The following is a 22,249-nucleotide window of genomic DNA, read 5'->3' as shown; positions in this document are numbered from 1 at the left end:
ATGTGGGACTATTGGGGCGTTACAAACTCTCTATATTTAGACCCTGACATCCTCGTCGGGTCCAAACCAGATCACAGACAGACAGATCTGGACCATTACCAGGCGATGTGAGATTCTAGAGGTGACTCCTAAGGATAATTGTAGAAATAAAAAAAAAAGAAAGAAAAAGATAATGCACCATAAAAGGTCAATTGTGTATACAGAGACTTTCTGAACTTTCATCTTGTATTAGTTCTTTCAATTGAAAAGCGAATAGCGTCTGTTATGTCATTCAGAACGACTGTTGATTTATTGAAATTGTAACGCCCCCAGAATGCTAGTAATAATAACTGGACTTAAACATTTTAGGCCGGGTCGGGTCGTTGAAATACCAATCGAAATCAGTATTCCATTCGATGTGGGACTATTGGGGCGTTACAAACTCTCCATATTTAGACCCTGACATCCTCGTCGGGTCCAAACCAGATCACAGACAGACAGATTTGGACCATTACCAGGCGATGTGAGATTCTAGATGTGACTCCTAAGGGTTCAAGAGGTGGCTCCCACCAAACCCGTTGGTGTAGCACTTAGTCCCGCATAGCACTTAGTTCTCACACTTCCGGCTGATATTCGTCTCTGATACCAATTGCAACAACCTGACCCGCTAGCAACAATAACTCGTTGGGCCCAAACCATCAGCTCAAAATGCTTAAGCCCAGTTATTATTATTAGCGTGGAGGTCTCATATAAACTGATCGAAATCAATATCCCATCCGATGTGGGACTATTAGGGCGTTACAGAAATCTCCATTTTGATTGATTTAAAATGAATTAGAATAGGTGAAAGCTGAGAAGGTGCTGTTTTGTTAGTAAATAAAAGATTAAGTGGTTATTAGTGGTTGTTAAAGTTGAAGAAATTATTGATGAAACCAAAAATACTTCATAGCATTATTGAGGCTTTTTTGAAATGTTTTTTTTTCCTCTTTTTTAAGTAAATTTCAATTAACCCAATGTAGTTTAGTAAATTTATATTTTACCATCTTAAAATTTTATATTTTTATTATATTTGAGGATCTGTCATTAAATTAGTTAGTAAAGTATTATATTTTACAGCTCACATGATGATTAAGTGCCTACTATAAATTTTATAAAAACTTATACATAGTTAGTATACTATAGCATTTTGCTATCCTATCATCTACAAATTTTCTATAGAAGAATAAAAAATAAAACCACAAAAAAAAAAAAAATTAAAATCATAAAAAGGAAAAACTAATAATTAAATGTATTTTGTGAGAGTAAGACACATGTAGGGGAACACCTGGTACACCATGAGCTTGTCAGAGTTGGCATGCGCATTCAATTTTTGCAGCTTTTTGTTGCGAGAACCATCTAGAAATTGGAAAGATAATGATGTATTTTGTAGAAGAAAAAAATTTTAGAAAATATTTGGTTTTTGTTATGCAAGCTAAAAACTTTTAATTCGGCTACAGCAATTTAGGCGGTGACGAGCAAAACTAAATGACTTAAACCTAATGTGCAAGTTTTTTTATATGTTAACAACCAATGTAATAAAATTTTTGTTTTATCTTCATTTTATTTTAGGACATTTCTTGTGGAACTAGAAAAAAGAAAGGCTAAATTACAGAAAATTTTCATGTCAAAATTTAATTTTTTACCCCTTTTTTTTGTCATTTAAAAACTTACATTTTGCCTTCTTGTAAAATAAAAAATATTAATTTCATCTCCTATCATTAGTGATCCGTTAGGATTCCATTATAAAATATTTTTTTATGCTAAAAATATCCTCCGCCTTCTCTACTGCGCTACGCCCTCTTCCGCCTCGCTGTCTCGCCGCCTCACCCTCCTCCACTGCCTCGGCCTGGCTCACATCTTCGTCCGCGTCTACAAACACCTCCTCGTCCTCCTCCGCCGCCTCGCCTTCGCGCTCGTTGCCCTTACCCACCTCTCCATCCACACCCACCTCGATTTTCTTCCTACTGTCGCCGAAATGGAGGGACAACGAGGGTGCAATGAGGAGAAGGGGAGCAGGTGGAGAAGAAAATGGAGAGGAATCGTAGCCTATTGAGACGGCGGATGAGCAAAATGAGAAAGGAAACAAAAATGGTGAGGGACAAAATGATAATTTTATCATCACAGTTCACACCGTACTCCTCCGTGCATATTTTTTATTTTATAAGAGAATAAAATATAAATTTTATTAATAATAGGAGAAAAAGTAAAAAAATTAAATTTTTACAGAAAAATTTTATACAATTTAGCCAAAAGCAAATAAAATGTGTGTTTCTTAGGATAGATGACAGGCCAATTTGCATAAAAAATCCACTTATTTTAGGCTTTTGCAAAATCGGGCCACCTTTTTCGTTTTTACAGATTCGGTCCGCTTTTTCAGCAAACTGACCAAAATGCCCTTGTACCTTTTTCTCTTTTTTCTTTTTTTTTTGTCATTCTTTTTTCCTTTCTCTTCCCAGAGAGCAGAGGCAGAAACGCCACCCCTGCCCCGGCGACGTCGCCTTCGTCCGCTCCGGCGACGTCGCCGGCAACGAGCCCCTCTTCCCTGCCTCGACCCAAATCCTCCGACTCTGCTAAGGCCGCGCCGCCATCCTCTTTTTTTTTTCTCTCTTTCTTCTCTTCTTCTTCTTTTTCTTCTTTCTCCTGCAGGAACAGTTTTCTTTTTTTTTACTCTTTCTTTTTTTTCTTCTTCCTGCGGGAGAAGCTTCCTTCTCTTTTTTTTTTTTTTCCTCTTTTCTTCTTCTTCTCTTCTTCCTCATGTACGCCACCAGTTCTGCCACCCCGCCACCAACCTCTTTGCTCTCGCGCGCCACCAGCCTCTGCGGCTCCGCCGCATCCCCGCCGCCCCGAACAACCGCTCCGCCGCCGGCACCGCCCTCCTTGATTCTTTTCTCTCTCTCTTTTTTTAAAACGGATCAAATCAAGGCGGGCTCCCCTGGCTCGGGATGGTGTGTAGCGAGGAGGGCGAGGCGTGCCGGAGTGGACGTAGAGGGAGAGGGAGGAGGCGCGAGCGGACAGCTACGCTGCGAGGAGAAGCGGCGCGGCAAGGGATGGTCGGCGCGCGCGGGAGGCGCGGCGCATCGAGTGTGGGAAGGGCGCCGACGGAGTGTCGGCCAGCGGGACGTCGCCGCGCGTCCGAGGGCGGCGGTCGACGCACGCGCCCGCGGCTCGGGCGGGCGCGTGCACCGTTAATGGTCTGTATTATCGGCTATTACACCATTAAATGGATGTAATGCGTGTATTTCCCACCATTGAAAGGTGTGCAACCATTGCCACCATCGTTGGTCTGGTACATCTACCACCATTTAACCAATTTAATGGTGTACATGGCTTAATGGCGTGTAACTGCGTGCACACCGATTCCTTCCCATTGAACGACGAAAAAGACAGCGCAGTAGCCGCAGGCCCCCCGTGCTCCCGGCGCCGCGCGTGGCGGGCCACCGCCCGCCGCACCGGCCTGCCGCCGCCCTCCGCCCTCCTCATCGCGTACGCCCGCCACTCGGCACCGACCGCCGCGATTCACCCGCAAGGCCAAGAGCGGGCTGGACGGAGCGCCGTCACGCGAGCATGGTCCTTATGGCATTTTTTTATTTTTGTTCGAAACACCTTGCGGCTAGAACAAACAGAGTATAAACAGCGAGGACTCTCTCTCTCTCTCTCTCGTCTCTTCTCTCTCTCGTCTCTCTCCCTCTACTCTTCGCCTCCTCTGGTGGAGCTCGTCGAGCGTGGAGATAGCATGAGGCTCGCGTCGGTCGTGGGGCGGCGAGAGGAGGGCGTGGGCGAAAAGCGCGCGTGCGGCGGGGCAGCTGCGTGCGGGGGCACGCCGGGAGCAGCGGCGTCGCCGCGCGGGCATCGGCTTGGCGCCAGGCGCACCGACGACCGCGTGCCGGCGCGCCCGGGGGCCTGGGTGCGCAGGCGACCCGGCGAGCGCGGGCATTCAGGCGCTGCGGCCCGCGGCACGGCGGCGGCCTGCGGGTGTCGAGATCGAGCGGAGGCGCGGGGTTCAGAGTCGCGGTCGGCCGCGTGCCACAGCAACGCCGTCCCTCTCCGCTTGCGGTCGCCGCGGAGGAGCCAGCACGATCGACCCCGGCGGCTCGCACGCCTCGTCCGGGGCGTGGCCGAACGGAGTCCGGCTGGCGGTTCTTCATAATGGGTGTAATGGCTGCACCATTTACACCATTAGATGCGCTGATAATTACACCATGCTCACCGCTGTCATGCGGTATGTACAACCATTAATGGCTGTAACCAAATGGTGTAATGGTCTACACCATTAATGGGTGTAATTTTCATCCATAATGGTGTAATGGTGCACCATTACACACCTAATAGGTTGAATTACACCATTACACATATTAATGGTGGTATGAATGGTGTAATTACTACATTAACGGTGCCGCCGCGCCCGCGGAGCGAGCCGCGGTGGAGCTCGTCCGAGGCGCAGCACGAGGAGGGCGCCGCAGACCTCGTCTCCCGGCGAAGCGGCAGGGCGCCTGCGCCTGGCGCGTTGCGCCTCGCGGCGTGGTCCGGGCTCGAAGGTCGGGCGCGGGAGAGGTCCGACCGACTGAAGTAGAGCTTCCCGGCTGAGTGTCGCGCGTCGCGGGTCGAGCGGCTCGGGCTCCGCTGCAGAAGGCCGGAAGTCGCCCGTGTGCGCGCCACGTGCATCTTACAGGAGAAAAAGAAAGAATGCAAGAGAAGACAACAGAAGAAGAAGAAGAAGAAGAAGAGGGAAAAAAAAAAAAAAGCTCCAGCAGGAGGAAGAAGAAGAAGAAGAAAAAGAAAAAGAGAAAAAAAAATTGCTCCTGCAGGAAGAAGAAGAAGAAGAAGAAGAGCCCGCCTAGCGGTGCTCCGGCCGTCGCTTTTTTTTTCGGCGAAAAAAAAAAAAAAGAACGAGAGAACGAAGAGGAGAGAGAAAGAGGAAAGAGAAAAAGTAATAAGGGTATTTTGGTCAGTTTGCTGAAAAAGCGGACCGAATTTGCAAAAATAAAAAAGGTGGCCCGGTTTTGCAAAAGCCCAAAATAAGTGAATTTTTTATGCAAATTGGCCTAGATGACAAATGAAAAAGGAGCATTTATGATTTTTTGTTGTGCTTCATTGCAATAAATCTTTTAAATGCACTTGTTGTACTAATTTGTCTTCTCCATATTAACCTCATTTATCTCATAGAGAGACAAAAAAAAAAAATCTAAAAAGTATTAGTCCCATCAAACAGTGTGGTATCTTCAATCAATTAACTTATTTTTTTAAATTTCACTCATTTCATCCTAATTTTTTTTAAAAAAAATAATTAGATAGACATAAATGTTGTGGTGTAGTGGCTAACTCATAACAATTTTATAATTAGTTAGGGAGTATTTCGTCGTAAAAAAATTTATTTGGAGAGAAAATATTAGCTTTATTATCCATTTTGAAGATATGAGAAAAGTTTAATAAATAGGCATGAGTTTAAATTCTCGAAAAAATAATTTCCTTTGAAATTATCCGAAATCTTTCGTGAAAAGATCCAAAACCTATCCTACGACTAGATAATGAATCTGTCTGATAATATACTAGTTATTGGTAAGATCAATAATTTTATTTTTGCCGGACTCGGAGGCCTCAGCTGCCTCCACCCTGTGCGCTTTATTCATCTTGCTTTATAAATAAAGCAGATAGCTCGCTACCTATTTCTCAAAAAAAAATAATTTTATTCTTGCTTAACTTGATTTTCAGCCAAATTAGAATTGCGTCGATCCAAACACTCGCTAAGGATCTGTCTTAGATTAACTTGGTGAGAGTAGAAATACTAATTTTGTCGTAGCAATTAGGGATGTCAATGGGTACGGATACCTGAAATTTTATCCGAAGCTGAACCCGTACGGAGCGCATTTACCGGATACTAAACAGATATGGTTTTGAATATGAATATCAAAAACAAAAAACCGATGGATATAAATTCTCGGATATGGATTTTGACCTGAACTCGCATTTATTTTACATTATATATTATATGTATATAAAATGTGATGTTATATTTTAATTTGTATTTTAAAAGTTTAGATTTAATGTAATATATTTTGAAATATTGAAAAGAGAAATATTTATTTCGGTTCAGATTTTCGTATTCGGGTTTGGGTTCTGAATTTTTGGTCGGGTTTAGATTTGGATATAGATTTCTAAAATCCGTCGGGTTCGGATTCGAATTCGGATTTCGGGTTTGGAGTCGGGTTCGGGTTCGAATTTTTGAAAATCCGCCCCAAATCCAACCTATTGACATCCCTAGTAGCAATATGCCGAAAAGATCTCGTGGCTCAATTTCGTACACCATCAAAAAATCTTCTCGACACCGTCGACTGATCAAGTCGTTAACTAATGTTTCTGATCTCACTATATATATAATTTCGGCAAAATTATAATTACGCCGGTAAAAATGCCCACAAGTGAATTACTTTCCATAAATTTTCACATAAATTAAAATTTAGTTTCCAACCTTAAGAAAATACGAGTTATTCACAAAGGTGTTTTAACACGATTTAAATTAAATTGATCAATATTAATGAGTCATTTTACATATGAAATGAATAAATGGACTGATTATTTCATAAATAAAATTAAAATATTATTTTATGATCTGAAACTAAAATATAATATATGTGAAAGAATTAGAGAGTAAAAGCGTGAAAATGAAATATCCTATTTCATTTAAAAAAATAAATTTAAAATATATTTTAAACAGTGTTCTAATACAGCTATATATTTTAAATTTATTCTTTTAGTCAGAGTAATAGTGTGGGCCCGGGCCATATGGGGCCCACTCATTTGTACGGATCCCATCCAATGGTTGAGGTGCACGTGGCGAAGCCACAGCCTCTATTCCTTGTCACGTGCCACGCACGTGCCTGTGGTTGGCGAAATAGTAATTACACGTACACCATCTAAATAAAAAAAATTTTAAATACATTTCCAAAAAAAAAAAAACATAGATTTATTAAATGTAACAACATTCAAATATTTGATATATTTGAGGTGAAATTTTACGTGTTATGAATTATTGATATATTATTTAATTTTAGATAAAAATGTACAAATAAAGTTTATGTGAATCATGAATGATTTTAAGTCAAAATTTTTTAATTTATTTGATTTGAGCAAGTTAGTAGTATTTTAACTTCAAAATACTAAGCTAANTATATTTCTATAGAATTTAACTTTCATATGTTATCCCTATAAAACTCTTGATGTTTTTAAATATGTCATTGTCGTTAAGATCCGTTAGAAAAAATTAACTATAGTAAAATATTTAATCTTAGCTAGTTAATAAGGTGAATTGACCTTTTTACTCCTCTTCAATTAACAATTGAAATTTTTTTAAAAATATATTTGTGATGACAAAAATGTCATTTTACTTATAAAATAAACAGTGTTTTAACGGTAACAAACTAGAGAGATATATTTGAAAATATTAGAACTTTTATAAGGACAATATATGAAAGTTGAACTTTGTATAAATATATTTGCAACTCACTATGTTTGTAGAAATCTGTATGAAATTAATCCTTAATTTTATGGCTTTTCAAATTTATTTTATTTGATTGATGAAATAAAATAAAGATAAAATCATATAGAGAAATATTTCTACATTTTTTAGTGGAGCCATATAAAATATATCATGAGCGACTCATTGCGCTATATACTGAGTGCGATAATACGTATGAATATATATATATATATATATATATATATATATATGTTATTTTTTTATCATATTTTCACACTGCTTGTAATGTAATCTCTCTCTGTAATGTCAAATAGAGTCTAAGTGATTTTAGTCATATAAATTAGTGATTAAACAAACATCTTGAATATAGAGATCGCAAGCGATTTAACATTTTGCTTTCTCACATAATTTACACCAATTTATATAAAAATTTATTTAAGAGAATAAAGAATGACAATGATGCCAAATAAGGCTTAAATTTAATGAAACTTTAACATAGCTAACTAAAAAAATTCAAACAGAATACAAAAAAAAAACTAAAAGTTAAAACAACATTATTAGTAAAAATAGAGTAAAACTAAAAGGCCGATTCCAATATACTGTATAGTTGAGGGGTCTCCGTATAATTTTGGCCTATTAAATTCCACAAAGAGGCGCGGGGGTTTTAAAGAAAAGGACGGTTGGGGACGGCATTTCCAAGTCCACAGCAAAAAATGGTTTTGTGGGCCCAAAGAGGGAGGAGAAAAAACAAAAGGAGGGTTACAAATGTATGGAGACCCCTCAACTATAGAGAATCCTGAAATAGCTCCCTAAACCGGAATTATTATTTTGGGTAAAGTTTAAATATCATATCTATAGTTTTGCGTTTTCTAACTTTAGTTCTCTGTTGTTTAAAGTGTATCAATTTAGTATTCTATAATTTTAGATACCCTACCTATAGCTTATCAAATATTTATTCTAGTACCCTTTAGTTTTATCTTTATCACTGATTTAACGAAAAAAATTAACGAAAAGAATAATAATAAAAGTAGAAAAATAAAATCACGCATTCACAAAATAATAAAGTGAGAAAATACAAACCGCGGCAATGGTATTTAAAATTTTTTCTTTTCTTTTTTAATATTTAAGAACCTATCATCACAATATCACATGTAGCATTGCTCGTATCGGGTCCGACTATTATACTATTATGAATACGATCGCCCTCGTACTCATAAGTTGTTTTCGATGATAGAGCTTCCGAATCGACGATCTACACCGTTAAACGTTATTTACAGCATTTAAAATTTCTAGAAATCAAATTTTATAATTTTTCGACATCATTTACCTTACGATCAAGAGGTCACAAATTTGACAATTTTTAACGGCCGGTATGGGATACTTGCTAGTTTAACGGTGTAAAAGAATCAAAATTTGTTGAATTTTTAATAGAAAATTCTATTCACTACATAGATAAAGATCAATAATTCTGATCTTGAATTGAAGGATTCGTAGGACATCGTTCGATTTTAACCGTTCATTTTATGCCCACTTGATGGACTTTATTATGATTTTGAAAATTTACAAAATTTATTTTTTAAAAGTTTCAAATAATCTAGATCATATTTAACGGAGTGGATCGTCGATTCGCAAGTTTCATCATTGAAAATAACTTATGAGTACGAGAGAGTTCTAATACTCATAATAGTACAATAGCCATGGCCTGCTCATATCATATAAATATGTATATCTACAGCAACTGAGGTTGAGAGTTCACCACACTCCACTATTTTCCCTCTCTCTCTCTCTCTCTCTCTCTCTCTCTCTCTATCTAACTATCTGAAGCACACCCCTCACCCCACAACAAAAAAAAAAAAAGAAAAATCAGAAAAAGGAATCAGGGGGGATTAAATTAAATTCCCATACTAATGTGGTTCTGCATCTGAGGAAAAGTTCAGTGCTCTGAACATATTTTATCAGCTCTTGTTGCAGCACAAAAGGTGCTTCATGAGTTTCTCTCTTTTTTTTAGCTCTCCTTTTTGTGGTCATTAAAATATTTGGGTTGTTTAACTTCTCTAATTCTACATATTAATTCTTTCCCACCCCTCTCTTTGTGTTTTTTTTTTCCTCTTTTTTTTTTTTTCCTAGTTTTTCTAATTAATTAGACTACATAAGTATTGTACAATTTTTTCTACATTCTCATCCTAATTATATATATATTTTTTTCTTTTTATGTGAGTAGGTATGAATGGAGGAGTGGAAATATATATAAATCTCTCATTTAATTGAGGCAATAGATTTGAGATTAATTTTCTGGGAGGAGATATTGAGTTACACCTGCAATGCCAGTTCCTCTAGCCCCTTATCCATTTACACCACCAAATGGTATTATTCTTTTCCCTCTCAATCCCCTTAAACTCCTCTTCTTTTCCTTTCTTTTTTTCTCATCTTGAGAATTTACAAAACAAGTATTGTTATCTATTTAGTAATTTAAATTGTTTTTGTTGAAATTTAATGGTTTCTTATCTAAATTTGTTGCAAACCATTAGAAGTTGGTGTTTAGATTATTGTAGAGTTGGGATATTAGTTTGCTAATTAGACTGAAATAATGTAGCAAGATTGAAATTTTGTTCTTAGCAGAATTTTCCTTTTTTCTCCTTTTTCTTCTTTACATTATGTGAAACAATTGTTGTTCATTAAAAGTTTAAATATAGAGGGTTGGCTATTTATTATTGAGCTAAAATAGGTCCAACATCCTGCTCCGTGATAATAGGCTCAGGAGACTAATAAGTTGAGTGGATGTGTGGTTTACAAGAGACCTAATGTGAAGAGGCCTAATAATAGACCCAACGTCCAGGTAGGCTGAGTCAGGTAGAAGCCTGCGAGCTGCGACCGCTGTGGCTGAGCCCTTAAGTGCGACGGGTGCGCCTTTCTTACCAGCATGTGCTTTTGGAATAGTTGGTTAGCGCTTACGATCCACGCAGAGAACGGTGTTGGATTAGGCTCTGATACCATCTTAAGGAATGTGAAACAAGCCTTTCTCTAAAGGCTTCTGCAATTAAATGTGCTAATAATTGGCGAAGCTGATTAAAACTGCGATTACAGCTTATTCCCCCTAAACATTTTCTCAATTAAGAGATCTGTACTTCAGCCTATTTGCAGTGAACTGAATACTTTTTCAAATAGTTACATTTTTACACTCTGTCCCTTTATCTGTTTCTTCGCAATATGATCAATTTGGCATTTTGATTTTTGTCGCATTATCCGCATACGAATTTTCTGTTTCAAAATGGTGGATTGATGAGGTGAAGGGCTAATTTTTTATGTTAATTTTTCTTTTTAGGTGCGCAAAACCAACTTGTGTGTTCAGGCTGTCGAAATCTCCTTCTCTATCCGATAGGCGCGACGTCAGTATGCTGCGCCGTATGCAGCGCAGTGACTGCTGTACCCCCTCCTGGTATGCTTTTCTTATGTTAAACTCTTTTTCTTCTGATGTTATTTCCACACAAATCGCAGCACGCTCACTCGTAATATGTTTAGTTATGATAATACATTCACTTGAGCAAATCCAATGGCATCTACAAAGTATTAGACATTACGCTACGGAATCGAAAAAGGAGAGAAGATTAAAAAAAGGCGTTCTATTCTGACATTGTGCAGGAACAGAAATGGCCCAATTAGTTTGCGGAGGATGCCACACTCTTCTAATGTACATACGCGGAGCGACCAGCGTACAATGTTCTTGTTGCCACACCGTCAACCTGGCTCTCGAAGGTGAGGAGATCTAAATTTTCTCAAACTAGATAATCTAATTCCGTATTTGGTGCTTCTCCAAATTGTTTCGAGTTTCAATGATAAGATGACGAAGTTCCGTGGAATTTTATCTGAGCAATCCATTGTCGGAAGTTCTGTTTGAGTAAAGCTGTTTGAAAAAGTATTATCGGCATTTCCAATGAAAACCCTACCGATATAGCTTACTTCTGCAGCAAAAGCACGCTGCAGATTCATAGATTTCATATTTCTTGAATTCGACGTGCGTAGTGAATGAATTCGAGGTGTTTTGGTGGCAGCTAATCAGGTGGCGCACGTCAACTGCGGGAACTGCCACATGCTGCTGATGTACCAATACGGAGCAAGATCTGTGAAATGCGCGGTGTGCAATTTTGTGACATCTGTTGGGGTTAGTCGCGGGACTCACATTTCGCATTTAATTATTTTGAAAGCAATTATACGAAATTGAAACCTCTTTTTTTTTTTGTCTAAAGAAACAAAAAGAATCGAACCAAAGTTACTGCGAATTTATCTTATTCAATATCGATAATCCACTTTTTCTTATACACATATTATAATGTCTACATATGTGCTTACCAATGTGATTTGGTTTCCTATTGTAACTAGTAATCATATACTTATTTAACTCCATTGTACTAGTCGCAATGCCGAAAATGGTCTTAGTAGTATTTCATTTGGTTATCTCTGAATATTTCATACATGAACTACCATTTGATCACTAATCTTAATGCAATTTTAACATTTTGTTTCTCTTTTATAGGCCTCGCCAAGCGCCGAACAAAAGCTCAGTACCTAAAGTTTCGCTCGATCGTTGACGCTGTTATCTGCGGCTAATAAAAGTACCTCGATACATTCACTTGTATAGAGCTTTCTTTTTCCTTTAGGGTTTTCGCTTCTCGGCTCCCTGAATAAAAGCACTTTTTTCGCATATTCGTTCATGAGAGTAAGATCGTCGAAATGCTTTCGCTGTACAAGTCGGACTACTGAGATATATTGCATGTTAGTTCGTGCCGTTTATTCGAAATTATTGTATGGTATATATATATATCCGTCGAGTTCAGTACTTGTATCTTTGTAAAGAGGTTTCTAAGTGTTCAATCATCAGTTTTGGCTTATATTCCCCTGCTTGTGTGTAGAATTGTGCAAGATACTATTGTAGAGTTAGTATTCGCATGCGTGCCCCTGAATGCGTTACTTAATCTGTAGTGAGCCCCGCTGAGGCCCGGGCGAAAATGTAAAAATAAACACGGTATCTTTGCAATGCTATTTGTGTAATCCACACAATTATGTTTATAATTAATAATAATATTGGCATTTGGTGTTTATGTTGAATGTTTGAAAATTAAAAACAATTTGTTCTAACATTGTTGTTATTATTAAATGTGATGACCTATGCATTGAAAGTGATGTAACATACCTTTTTTGATTGGTGACTTTTGAACTATGAGATCTAACCTGTACATTGACTATTCATACCACTCTTGTTTTATATTTCTCGATCTTATCACAGTGTTCGAGATGTTCGTTTTCGATCGTATCGTTGGTGTTGGTTTTTTTTGAATTTTTCTTCGTGAGGACGTATGCAACTTTAAATAATATTTTATTTTTATTATTAAATGTGATAATCTATGCATTGAAGGTGATGTAACCTATCTTTCGATTGATGATTTTTGAACTAGGAGATCTAACGTGTAACCTACCATTCTCTTTAATCCTATAACTCACAACCTATGTAACTGATAAACTTTAAACAACTAAATGTTATAAAACAAAACCCTACTTTACTATCTCAATTATACTTGAGAGAAACAGGTCAAAGTAAGGTATTCTATTAGTGAAGTTTTGGGCTCATCCAAATGTGCTGAGTTGGTGAAGCCGCACAATGAGGGTCGAGCTGTTGTATCTTGGAGGGGTGTTAGATGTGACTCGAAATTGATATTCGACTCAAGTTCGGGTTTCTCAACTCGCCGACAGTTTCGCGGTGCGACCAAATTAAAAAACTAAATTGTGAAGGAAAAATGAATGTCTGTGGTGGGTAGCGGAGGGCTCGGATCCGAAACCCGTTATGGGTTTTTCTTTTCGTTTTTGCCCTAGAGGCGTGAGATCGTGGTTGGTTGTAATCATCAGAACATTGTATTCCCTTTTTCGTTTGATAGTGAAGTTCTCTCATCCCTCACCTGCGGTTTTTTCCTGCAAAGAGTTTTCCACGTAAGTCTGTATGTTATCTTTAATTTCTGCTTGTGGTTTGAGTGTTTTGTATTCGTCATTTTGTTTCCGTTTGTGCGTTTGTCGTAACAAGGGGGCTAGTCAGTATTCTGCTTTACTGGTTTAAAGGCTTTGCCAACCCTAAAGGACTTTAATCTTTTTAAAGAAAGCGAGATTTTCGTATCTCGACTTGATCGACTCGTCGATAAGTTTTATATTCTTTTGTAATCTAACCTCTATTTTTGTGTATTTACAGTAACACAATTCAAAACATGGGTTTAACAATAATTTATGTAAGTGAAAATTGTTGAATGTATGGATCAAGTTTTTAGAGAAAAATCGTTGTTTTACGTTTACGAATATGATATTGGAGTTGGAGATCAACATTGCCAATAAAGTAAGTAGTTTGGTGGAGACACTACATGAAAAGTATTCACAAGGAAAAGAGTGAAGGGGTGGTACAACATGTGAGGTGGAGAGAGATGCACAAGCTCTAAGAAGAGCTATAGGAGTACTACTCATGAGAAGAACATGGGCATTTAATGTTGTCCTTTATTAGAAAGGTCAGGTGAGGCCCTAGGACAAGGCACCTTTTTCTAATTATCCAAAAAGTAACTAAATGCCACCTTCTAGGATAAGACAAAAAAAAAAAAAGTTTCTTATCACTATGTCAGTAATAAGTTGATCGAAAATCGTGATCTGATTTGTCATAGATATTTTTGAAGTAAGAATCGATACTCCAATGCAGGAAATAATCTCTACTTGAGAGTTTGTAGCCTTACTTTTCGCGAGTTAAAGAAAAAGGAAAAAAAAAAGAAGAAAAAGGCGTTCCCTATCTACTTCTGATTGAACAGAAGAGCTGAGCTGCTGTATTATAGATAGTAGAGAAGTAGCAATTACTATAAACTTTTTAGCTCTTGGATGATTAGGGTTTGTCGTACTCGACGCTCTCAAAGGGTCGATCAATTTGGGTTCAGAAACCCGCTAACTCGAGTTTGTGTTTGAAGGCCTATTTTGGATTGAACTCTTTTGAACAGTGTGGCGATGAAACCGGGCCGGATTTTAACCCCCGACTTGAAGTACAATCGTAACCGATCCAATATTAACCAAGACTTGACCTAACATGGCCCGGAAAAATGCGGGTCAGTCCGAATCCGAACCCGTCTCAAGTTTAGTGCGCGTTTTTCCCTTTTTGGAAATTTTTTTTTTTAAAGAGATCCCTTCTTTATTTATTTATTGAGATTCTCTTACCTTTTTTTTTATTTTTTGTTTAAGTGATTCACATAAAATTTGGAGAGAGAGCGAGAGCCACTCCATGTTTATGGGCCGGCCCATTTAGTTGGGCCACATTAGTTCAAGGCTCTCAGATTATTTTGCCTAGACCCGGTCCGCCACATCAGAAGTACAACGAACCCTGCCTTAATTTTCGACTTTATTTTTATGGATCTCAGATAGATTGAACTTGTGATTATAATAAAGTCGCAAGCATTTGTATTTGTTTAAGCACCAAAATCACGAGACCATTCGAACTCTCACTCACAATTCCATAAAAAATAGGCTTTTTGACTTCAGTGGGGATGAAAAGTGAAGTCGAGTTTGCGAAACTCACGAGTTTTTCGTTTTCAATTTTACGCAGTTCCAAACAGCACCTTTATCTTGCCCAACGATGCAAAAAAATCTGCGGCTGCGATGCGCCAAGTGCAGAAATATCCTCACAAGTTTTTTTTTTTTTTTTTTTTTTGAGAGATAGATAGCACGCTACCAGCTTCGTTTATATCATTTAGAAATAAACTTAGCTAGAAATATGAATCAACTAGAATTCGAACTTGGATCTCGAATACCAATCATCAAGTCCTTTGCCATATGCTCTAGAGACGGTCGGTTCCTCACAAGTTTTTTATTCTCTAATTTTACGTTTTTGAAAAGCNTTTTTTTGAGAGATAGATAGCACGCTACCAGCTTCGTTTATATCATTTAGAAATAAACTTAGCTAGAAATATGAATCAACTAGAATTCGAACTTGGATCTCGAATACCAATCATCAAGTCCTTTGCCATATGCTCTAGAGACGGTCGGTTCCTCACAAGTTTTTTATTCTCTAATTTTACGTTTTTGAAAAGCTCCAGCTCACCCAGGGATGTGGCAAAATTGGCAGCTGTGGTGCACAGACGATGTGGTGCACTGGGTGCAGGATTAAATTACAACACCAATTGTCTGAGGACACGTGTATGGTCGAGATGTATCAGACCGCGGCCACCTAATTTTGCACCACAAAGGGAGACCCACACGGAATTAATACCGTGGGGACTAGGGGTGGAAACGAGCCGAGCTCGAGCGAGCTTATGTCAGCTCAAATTCGGCTTGAAATTAATTTCGAGCCTAAATCTAGGCTCAAGCTCGGCTTGAAATTAATTCGAGCCGAGCTCGAGCGAGCCTAATTTCGAGTCGAGCCGAGCTCGAGCTCTAAACGAGCCGATTGAAATTCTCGACATTATATAATCAATAGTTTAATTTTTATAAAACATTACCTACAATTTGATGCAACATGTCCAATAGTTTAAAATACAAAATAATTATAAGAAATGTGAGCTAGGGTGACTTCCTGACTAGATGAGGGTCTGAGAGAGAGAGAGAGAGAGGAAAAAAAAAAGGGATTTGAAAATTTGAATGTTATCATATTTTAGGGTTATGTGCAACAGTGAAAGTCTGAAAGAGAGAGTGTGTTATGTAAATTTAGAGTTGGACTCAATTGTACGATTGTACTTGTTGGGTTTATTTTATGGACCAATAATAATGGCCCAAATTAAATTAAAGCCTATATATAATTAAAATATATTATATTTATATATATATATATATATATATATATGAGTCCGGCTACTATACTTTTATGAGTATTGGCTCCTTTATACTCATAAGTTTTCGACCCTTAGATTTATTTCATTAATCATTTTCATCCGTTAGATCATACTATTTAACCAACTACCCACTCAACCCTAGGGGACCACTGTCATTCTAAGTGGGGACCACCATCATCCTAACTATACATCCCATCAATCAACGGTTAAAAATTTATGAGTACAAGGGGGTCTATACTCATAAGAGTATAGTAGCCCCAGCCTATATATATATTTTCGAGCTTTTCAAGCTTTTCGAGCCTAATTCGAACGAGCCGAGTAATACTCAAGCTCGGCTTGAAATGAATTTCGAGCATTTTATTTTGTTCAAGCTCGGCTCATTTAATTTCGAGTCGAGCTCGAGCGAGCCGAATATCGAGCCGAACACGAGTCGAACGCGAGCCGGCTCGCTCGTTTGCCAGCGCTATTAAATGGGCCAAGTTATAAGATTTCGACCCTGAGGCTCTAGTGATAGCTCCACTCCATAAAATAAAAATTAAAAGATATATAAGGATGCCCTCAACTAAAACGGCCATTTTACTTTGAGATCTTCTTAACGTCTATTGCTTTCGATTTGAATCATCCAATTAAAATTATAAATATTATTAGATGCATGTAACTATTCAATTTATTATTATATGTTAATCGTTCTACTTCTTTTGGCTACAAATAGGTTAAAGTCAACAAATTTGATCAAATTACCAATATATTTGATAAAATCTATAATTTATTTGATTAAAATTAATTAATTTTAGAAAATCAAGAGTAAAGTTGCAAATAAATGTATATATTAGTGTAAGAACCCGCNCCAGCCCTAGTGGGGACCACAGCATGGTCTCGTTAATCTACGAGTCACTTCATTGGTCCCTTTTCTACGTCTCCTTTATTCCCCCGAGTTACAAATATTCGCGTTTATTAATTATTAATTATTAATTATTAATTATTACTGTTATTCCCTCGCCGTTTCTAAAAATTATTCCCACCGCTCTCTCTCTCTCTCTCTCTCTCTCTCTCTCTCTCTCTCCCCCCAAACCCTACGATTTTACTTACATGTAATGCACATATATAGGATTAGGGTTAGGGTTTTTGAGCACCTTGGTGTCGATCAAATCGATCAAGGTGAGGTCAAAAATCTCTTCTTTTTACTCCGGTCGATCGTTGCGATGTTGCTGGAAAATCAGAACATTTTTTTTTAAATTTTTTTGAAATTTTTGTGGACTTTAATTCTGGAATTATACCTTTGTTGTTGATTCATGGCGAAAAGGCTCACCTTTATTGCTTCTGTTTACAGAAATTAGCGTAATAATATTGCATGATCCTCTGTTACAGGAAGTTTGTTTTGTTTCCTCTGTTATAGGAGTGTTCTTCGTTATCTGTACATTGTTCTTTGTGCATTGTAACCTGCATCTGAATCTGAAAAAGTTAAAATTTTAAAATGGAAATGTGAAAATTGTTTCGAATTCATAACTGTCGTCGCACGGCAGAAAAAGTATGCTATTTTGTAGTCTTTGCTTACAGCATCAAAAGTTCGAAGTTCGAAGTTTGTAGTTCGATCGGCGATGCATATGTTACCTAAAAGATTAATCTAGTAGGAAACAGGCTTAGGAATATATATTAATAGTATAATCTGGGTTTTTGCGATCCAAAGTTTAAAGTTTTGAGTCGATGGCTAAATTTGAGGAGAACTTGGAGGAGATTCTCAATGATGAAACCCAGTTTTTAGTTCTTACGTGTCCGTCGTATACGTCCAAAACACTGTTGTTCCACTTTATCCGATGCGGGACTATTGGGGTGCCACAGCAATCGATTGAAGTAAGTTGATTGTTTATATGGTAAGTTTTAAGTTTTTTTCCAGCTATGCTGATCAACAATCAGGCTAAAGTTGCGGTAGTTGGCACACAGTACCCTGATTTGATTTTGCTAAAGTTTCCTTTTTGTTGTTGTTGTTGTTATGCTCAATTGTATGTATGGTTCATTTTCTCATACAGTAATAAGGGGCTAATGAATTGCGAATTAAATGTTATTAGGTTGGTTGTTATGATCAAGTAGTTTTGAATTAAAGTACTTTACCTACAGTGGTTGGTTGTTAGAATAATGCTTAACAAGTTGGTTGGCATAATAACTAGTCATGCTAAATTTTATTCCTTTCTTTTTTGGGATAAATTATGGGTCCTAACATGCACTAATTTCAAATGCTTTGGCTTAAAGCATCTTCTTAGTCTTGCTTTTAAAGATTTGAGAATCGATGCTTATGTAACTTCATCTATGATACAGAAATCGACCCGAAAGCGAGTCAAAGTTCCATCCATTTTTGCTTATTTCGCCTATCTGAAGAAGAATTCAGCTTGCAATTGAGCATTGCAGCAGCTATTCTGATTGAACAGTAAACAGTGTTTTCGCCATGAAGGCTCTCATCCTTGTAGGCGGATTCGGCACCCGATTGAGGCCGTTGACGCTTAGCGTGCCCAAACCGCTCGTCGATTTCGCCAACAAGCCGATGATTCTGCATCAGGTTCTCATCTGTCGGTTCTCTAAATTCACTGCAGTTTGGTTTCGTTCGTTTTAGTTTCAATTTGTGATTGATAAACAGATCGAAGCCCTTAAATCTATCGGCGTAACTGAAGTTATTCTAGCCATCAGTTACCAGCCACAGGTCAGCGAGAATCAGGCTAATTTAGATATTGGAGATTTTATTTTTTTGAATCATGCTCGAATTTTAACTGTTCTGTAGGTCATGTTGAACTTCTTGGAAGAGTTTGAGTCGAGGCTCGGAATCAGGATCACCTGCTCGCAAGAAACCGAGCCTTTGGGCACCGCAGGCCCTCTGGCCCTCGCCAAAGAGAAGATACTCGAAGAGCCTGACACGCCATTCTTCGTGCTCAATAGCGATATCATTTGCGAGTACCCGCTACAAGATTTGCTTCATTTCCACATTGCTCATGGGGGTGAAGCCTCAATCATGGTCACCAAGGTAGGAGTTCTTTTGTTTCTCGAATTTATATATGATCTCTCAAATTTATCGTTGAGTAACAAGCAAATCGTTCCTAAGAATAATTAATATTGTTAGTAAGTCGACTTGAGTGATTCGACTTATGAGCTAAACCGCTCATTTGCTGTCACATATACAAAACTGACTTGTCGACAATATTGTAGGATACGAACAGCGTCGCCCTTGACCCTGTGCTTTTTCTTTCTCGTTAACCAGGTGGCTGAGCCATCGAAATATGGAGTAGCGGTTGTGGACGAGAACACGCACAAGGTGATGAAATTCGTCGAGAAACCTTCGATGTTCGTGGGGAACAAGATCAATGCGGGAATCTATATACTAAACCCTTGTGTTCTCGATCGAATTCCGTTGCAACCCACGTCGTTAGAGCGGCAAATTTTCCCGTCGATCGTCGAGAGAGGCCTTTTGTATGCCATGGTCTATGAAGGCTTTTGGATGGACATTGGCCAACCAAAAGATTATCTCACTGGCCTTAGGCTCTACTTAGAACACCTTAGAGCTAAGTCTCCTTCGATCCTCGCGGTCGGTGGGAACATCATAGGCAATGTGTTGATTGACGAGACCGCGGTGATCGGTGAAGGGTGTTTGATCGGTCCCGACGTGGCGGTAGGCCGCGGTTGTGTGGTGGAGCCAGGGGTGAGGCTCTCGTCGTGCACGCTGATGAAGGGAGTTCGAGTTCGGAGGTCGGCACATGTCTCCGGGAGCATCGTGGGTTGGCACTCGACGGTCGGAGAGTCGGCGCATGTCGGCAACATGGCAATTCTTGGAGAGGATGTTCATGTGAGAGAGACCATGTTTCTCAATGGAGTTATGGTGCTACCTCATAAGGAGATCAATTCACACTTTGTTAAACCAGAAATTGTAATGTAACACCAAGAATAATGTCATTCAAGGATGGTGTTTTTTTGGGTAATTGATGATGCTTAACAACATTGTAAAATAGTCTACTTTTAAATTTGAAAGCGGTGACAAATGAAGAGCAGTCGTTACAATAGAATTAGATTATAGGAATACATGTTTGGAACATTTTTGTGTAAGTATCGCATTTATGTCAAAACATAAAAAAAAATCTACTCATGTCTAAATATAAAGTCCAATCCAACAAAAAATAAAAGGTTACTATACTCAACCCACCCTACTCAACCCATTCGGTCCGATTACAAATAGAAAAAAAAATAAAAAATCGATTACCATCTCCTCTTCCCCCCTCACTCAATCTACTGAAATCCTAGATGAAGAGCCCTAACCTATTGTCCTCCTCTGCCACCGCAGCAAACGAGGTAGAGTTTCGGCGGTGGCTAAATGCTTAAATAAGTGTTGGTAAATTAACAACACTCTTTTTAGATTATAGCGATACTTTTTAATTGTCACTATATACCTAGCGATCCCACATATAGCAACACTTTTTAAAAATGTCGGTAATTTAGCCAACATCATTTTTTTTTGACTTATACCGACATTTAAAAGTGTCGCTATAGACCGTTTTTGTTATAGTGTTGGCGCTTATGTTATGCGCTCGTGAAGTATAGACTCTTTAATACGTCGAAATTGCACCGTATTTTTTAATAAATTGGTTTGATATAATAGACCGTTCTAATGACTACACTTTTTAATTGAGATGCTCCCTCTTTTTTATAGATTGAGATTCATAACTTTTAATTTTTGATATTGATTTTAATAAAAAAAGGGTTGGTGATTTTACCAAGTTGAATGAGTTTAATCATTTTCTAATAAATAAAATTAGACCGATAACAATTAATAGCTGATAGAATTTTGAAAATTTGATAAATTTTTTAACTTAACTAAGCTAAAAAAAACTTAAATTAAAACAGAATAATATAATACTCAAAATGATAAATTTGAGTATGGACCGGGCTTTGGGACCAAAGGCCCAAAACATACCGAACAAAGTTGGGCGTTTAGGCCCATTTAGAAATTGTCTCCATTTGCTTTTATCCAAGTACGCTACACGTGTCAAATCACCTAGAGATGATCGTATGCATGCATGCCACGTGGCATGCATGTGGCACCCCAAAATCCTCATATCCACTAAATAAATCTACACGGACTATATATATTATTAGGGGTGCCAATCCAGCTTGCCGTTCGCGAGCCAACTCGCGTTTGGCTCGAAATGAGCTCGAGATCGAATTGCTCATTTAGTAAACGAACCGAACACGAGCTGAATTTTTTTTAATAAACGAGCTGAACACGAGCTAGGGTCAGCTCGCTCGTGTTCGGCTCGATAACAACTCGAATACATATATTTTATATTTATATAATTTATTTAATTTATATTTATATATATAAATAAATAATTAGATATATAATATATATTTTTATTATTTAATTTTTAGCAAAATAAAAATATAAGGCGAGTTCAATTATAAAAAGATTCATTTATATGTAAAGTTTCAACTATTAGATCAAAGTCTAAGGAATAAAATTTTATAAATTTATTTTTTATATATATTTAATATAATTTTTTTAACTTATTATTCGTTGGCCAGCTCGTGAGCTAGTTCGTGTTCGGCTCCTTTATTAACGAGCCGAACACGAGCTGAATTTTTCGGCTCGATATATTAACGAGCCAACTCGTGTTTGACTCATTTATTAAACGAGCCGAATACGAGCCGGCCCCAGCTCGCTCATGTTCGGTTCGTTTACACTCCTATATATTACAACGTTAAAGTGTTTAAAAATTTTATAGTAAGGGCCAAAAATAAAGGGGAAAAAAATGCAGAGGGTAAAAGAAAAGGTGAAGGACACGGTGAGCGAGGTAAAGAAGAAGGTGAAGGAGAAAAAGGCGAAGGCTGAAAAGGCGGCGGCGAGGAGGGAGAAGGAAAAAGAGGCGGCGCAGGAGCGGGCCAAGGCCAA

General features: G+C 38.1%; 2 protein-coding genes across 3 annotated transcripts; both read left to right on the top strand.

Moving 5' to 3' along the window:
* LOC109728486 (protein LSD1) lies at positions 9,242–12,566 on the top strand. Its single transcript, XM_020258896.1, has 6 exons — positions 9,242–9,471; positions 9,714–9,856; positions 10,815–10,928; positions 11,132–11,245; positions 11,542–11,651; positions 12,024–12,566. Exons 2-6 carry the CDS (start codon positions 9,814–9,816, stop codon positions 12,057–12,059), a joined length of 417 nt encoding a protein of 138 aa, XP_020114485.1. The 5' UTR covers positions 9,242–9,471; positions 9,714–9,813; the 3' UTR covers positions 12,060–12,566.
* Positions 17,335–20,349, top strand: LOC109728559 (mannose-1-phosphate guanylyltransferase 1-like). Of its 2 annotated transcripts, none has more exons than XM_020258984.1 (5): positions 17,335–17,484; positions 18,640–18,877; positions 18,956–19,018; positions 19,097–19,336; positions 19,571–20,349. In XM_020258984.1, exons 2-5 carry the CDS (start codon positions 18,767–18,769, stop codon positions 20,240–20,242), a joined length of 1,086 nt encoding a protein of 361 aa, XP_020114573.1. In that variant the 5' UTR covers positions 17,335–17,484; positions 18,640–18,766; the 3' UTR covers positions 20,243–20,349. The 2 variants fall into 2 exon arrangements, with proteins under 2 accessions (XP_020114573.1, XP_020114574.1); XM_020258985.1 differs by lacking the exon at positions 17,335–17,484 and adding an exon at positions 17,523–18,177.

The sequence above is a fragment of the Ananas comosus genome, linkage group 24 (genome assembly GCF_001540865.1).
Source record: "Ananas comosus cultivar F153 linkage group 24, ASM154086v1, whole genome shotgun sequence".
NCBI lineage: Eukaryota > Viridiplantae > Streptophyta > Magnoliopsida > Poales > Bromeliaceae > Ananas > Ananas comosus.
Note: the sequence above shows the minus strand (reverse complement) of the source record. Positions and strands in the feature narration are given on the sequence as shown.

Excerpts from the sequence above, each read along its gene's own strand:
- LOC109728559 (XM_020258984.1), top strand. The coding sequence starts at position 18,767 with ATGAAGGCTCTCATCCTTGTAGGCGGATTCGGCACCCGATTGAGGCCG. Across the intron at positions 19,019-19,096 it reads CCATCAGTTACCAGCCACAG|GTCATGTTGAACTTCTTGGA; the intron begins GTCAGCGAGAAT and ends ACTGTTCTGTAG. Across the intron at positions 19,337-19,570 it reads CCTCAATCATGGTCACCAAG|GTGGCTGAGCCATCGAAATA; the intron begins GTAGGAGTTCTT and ends CTCGTTAACCAG.
- LOC109728486 (XM_020258896.1), top strand. The coding sequence starts at position 9,814 with ATGCCAGTTCCTCTAGCCCCTTATCCATTTACACCACCAAATG. Across the intron at positions 9,857-10,814 it reads TCCATTTACACCACCAAATG|GTGCGCAAAACCAACTTGTG; the intron begins GTATTATTCTTT and ends TTTTCTTTTTAG. Across the intron at positions 10,929-11,131 it reads GACTGCTGTACCCCCTCCTG|GAACAGAAATGGCCCAATTA; the intron begins GTATGCTTTTCT and ends GACATTGTGCAG.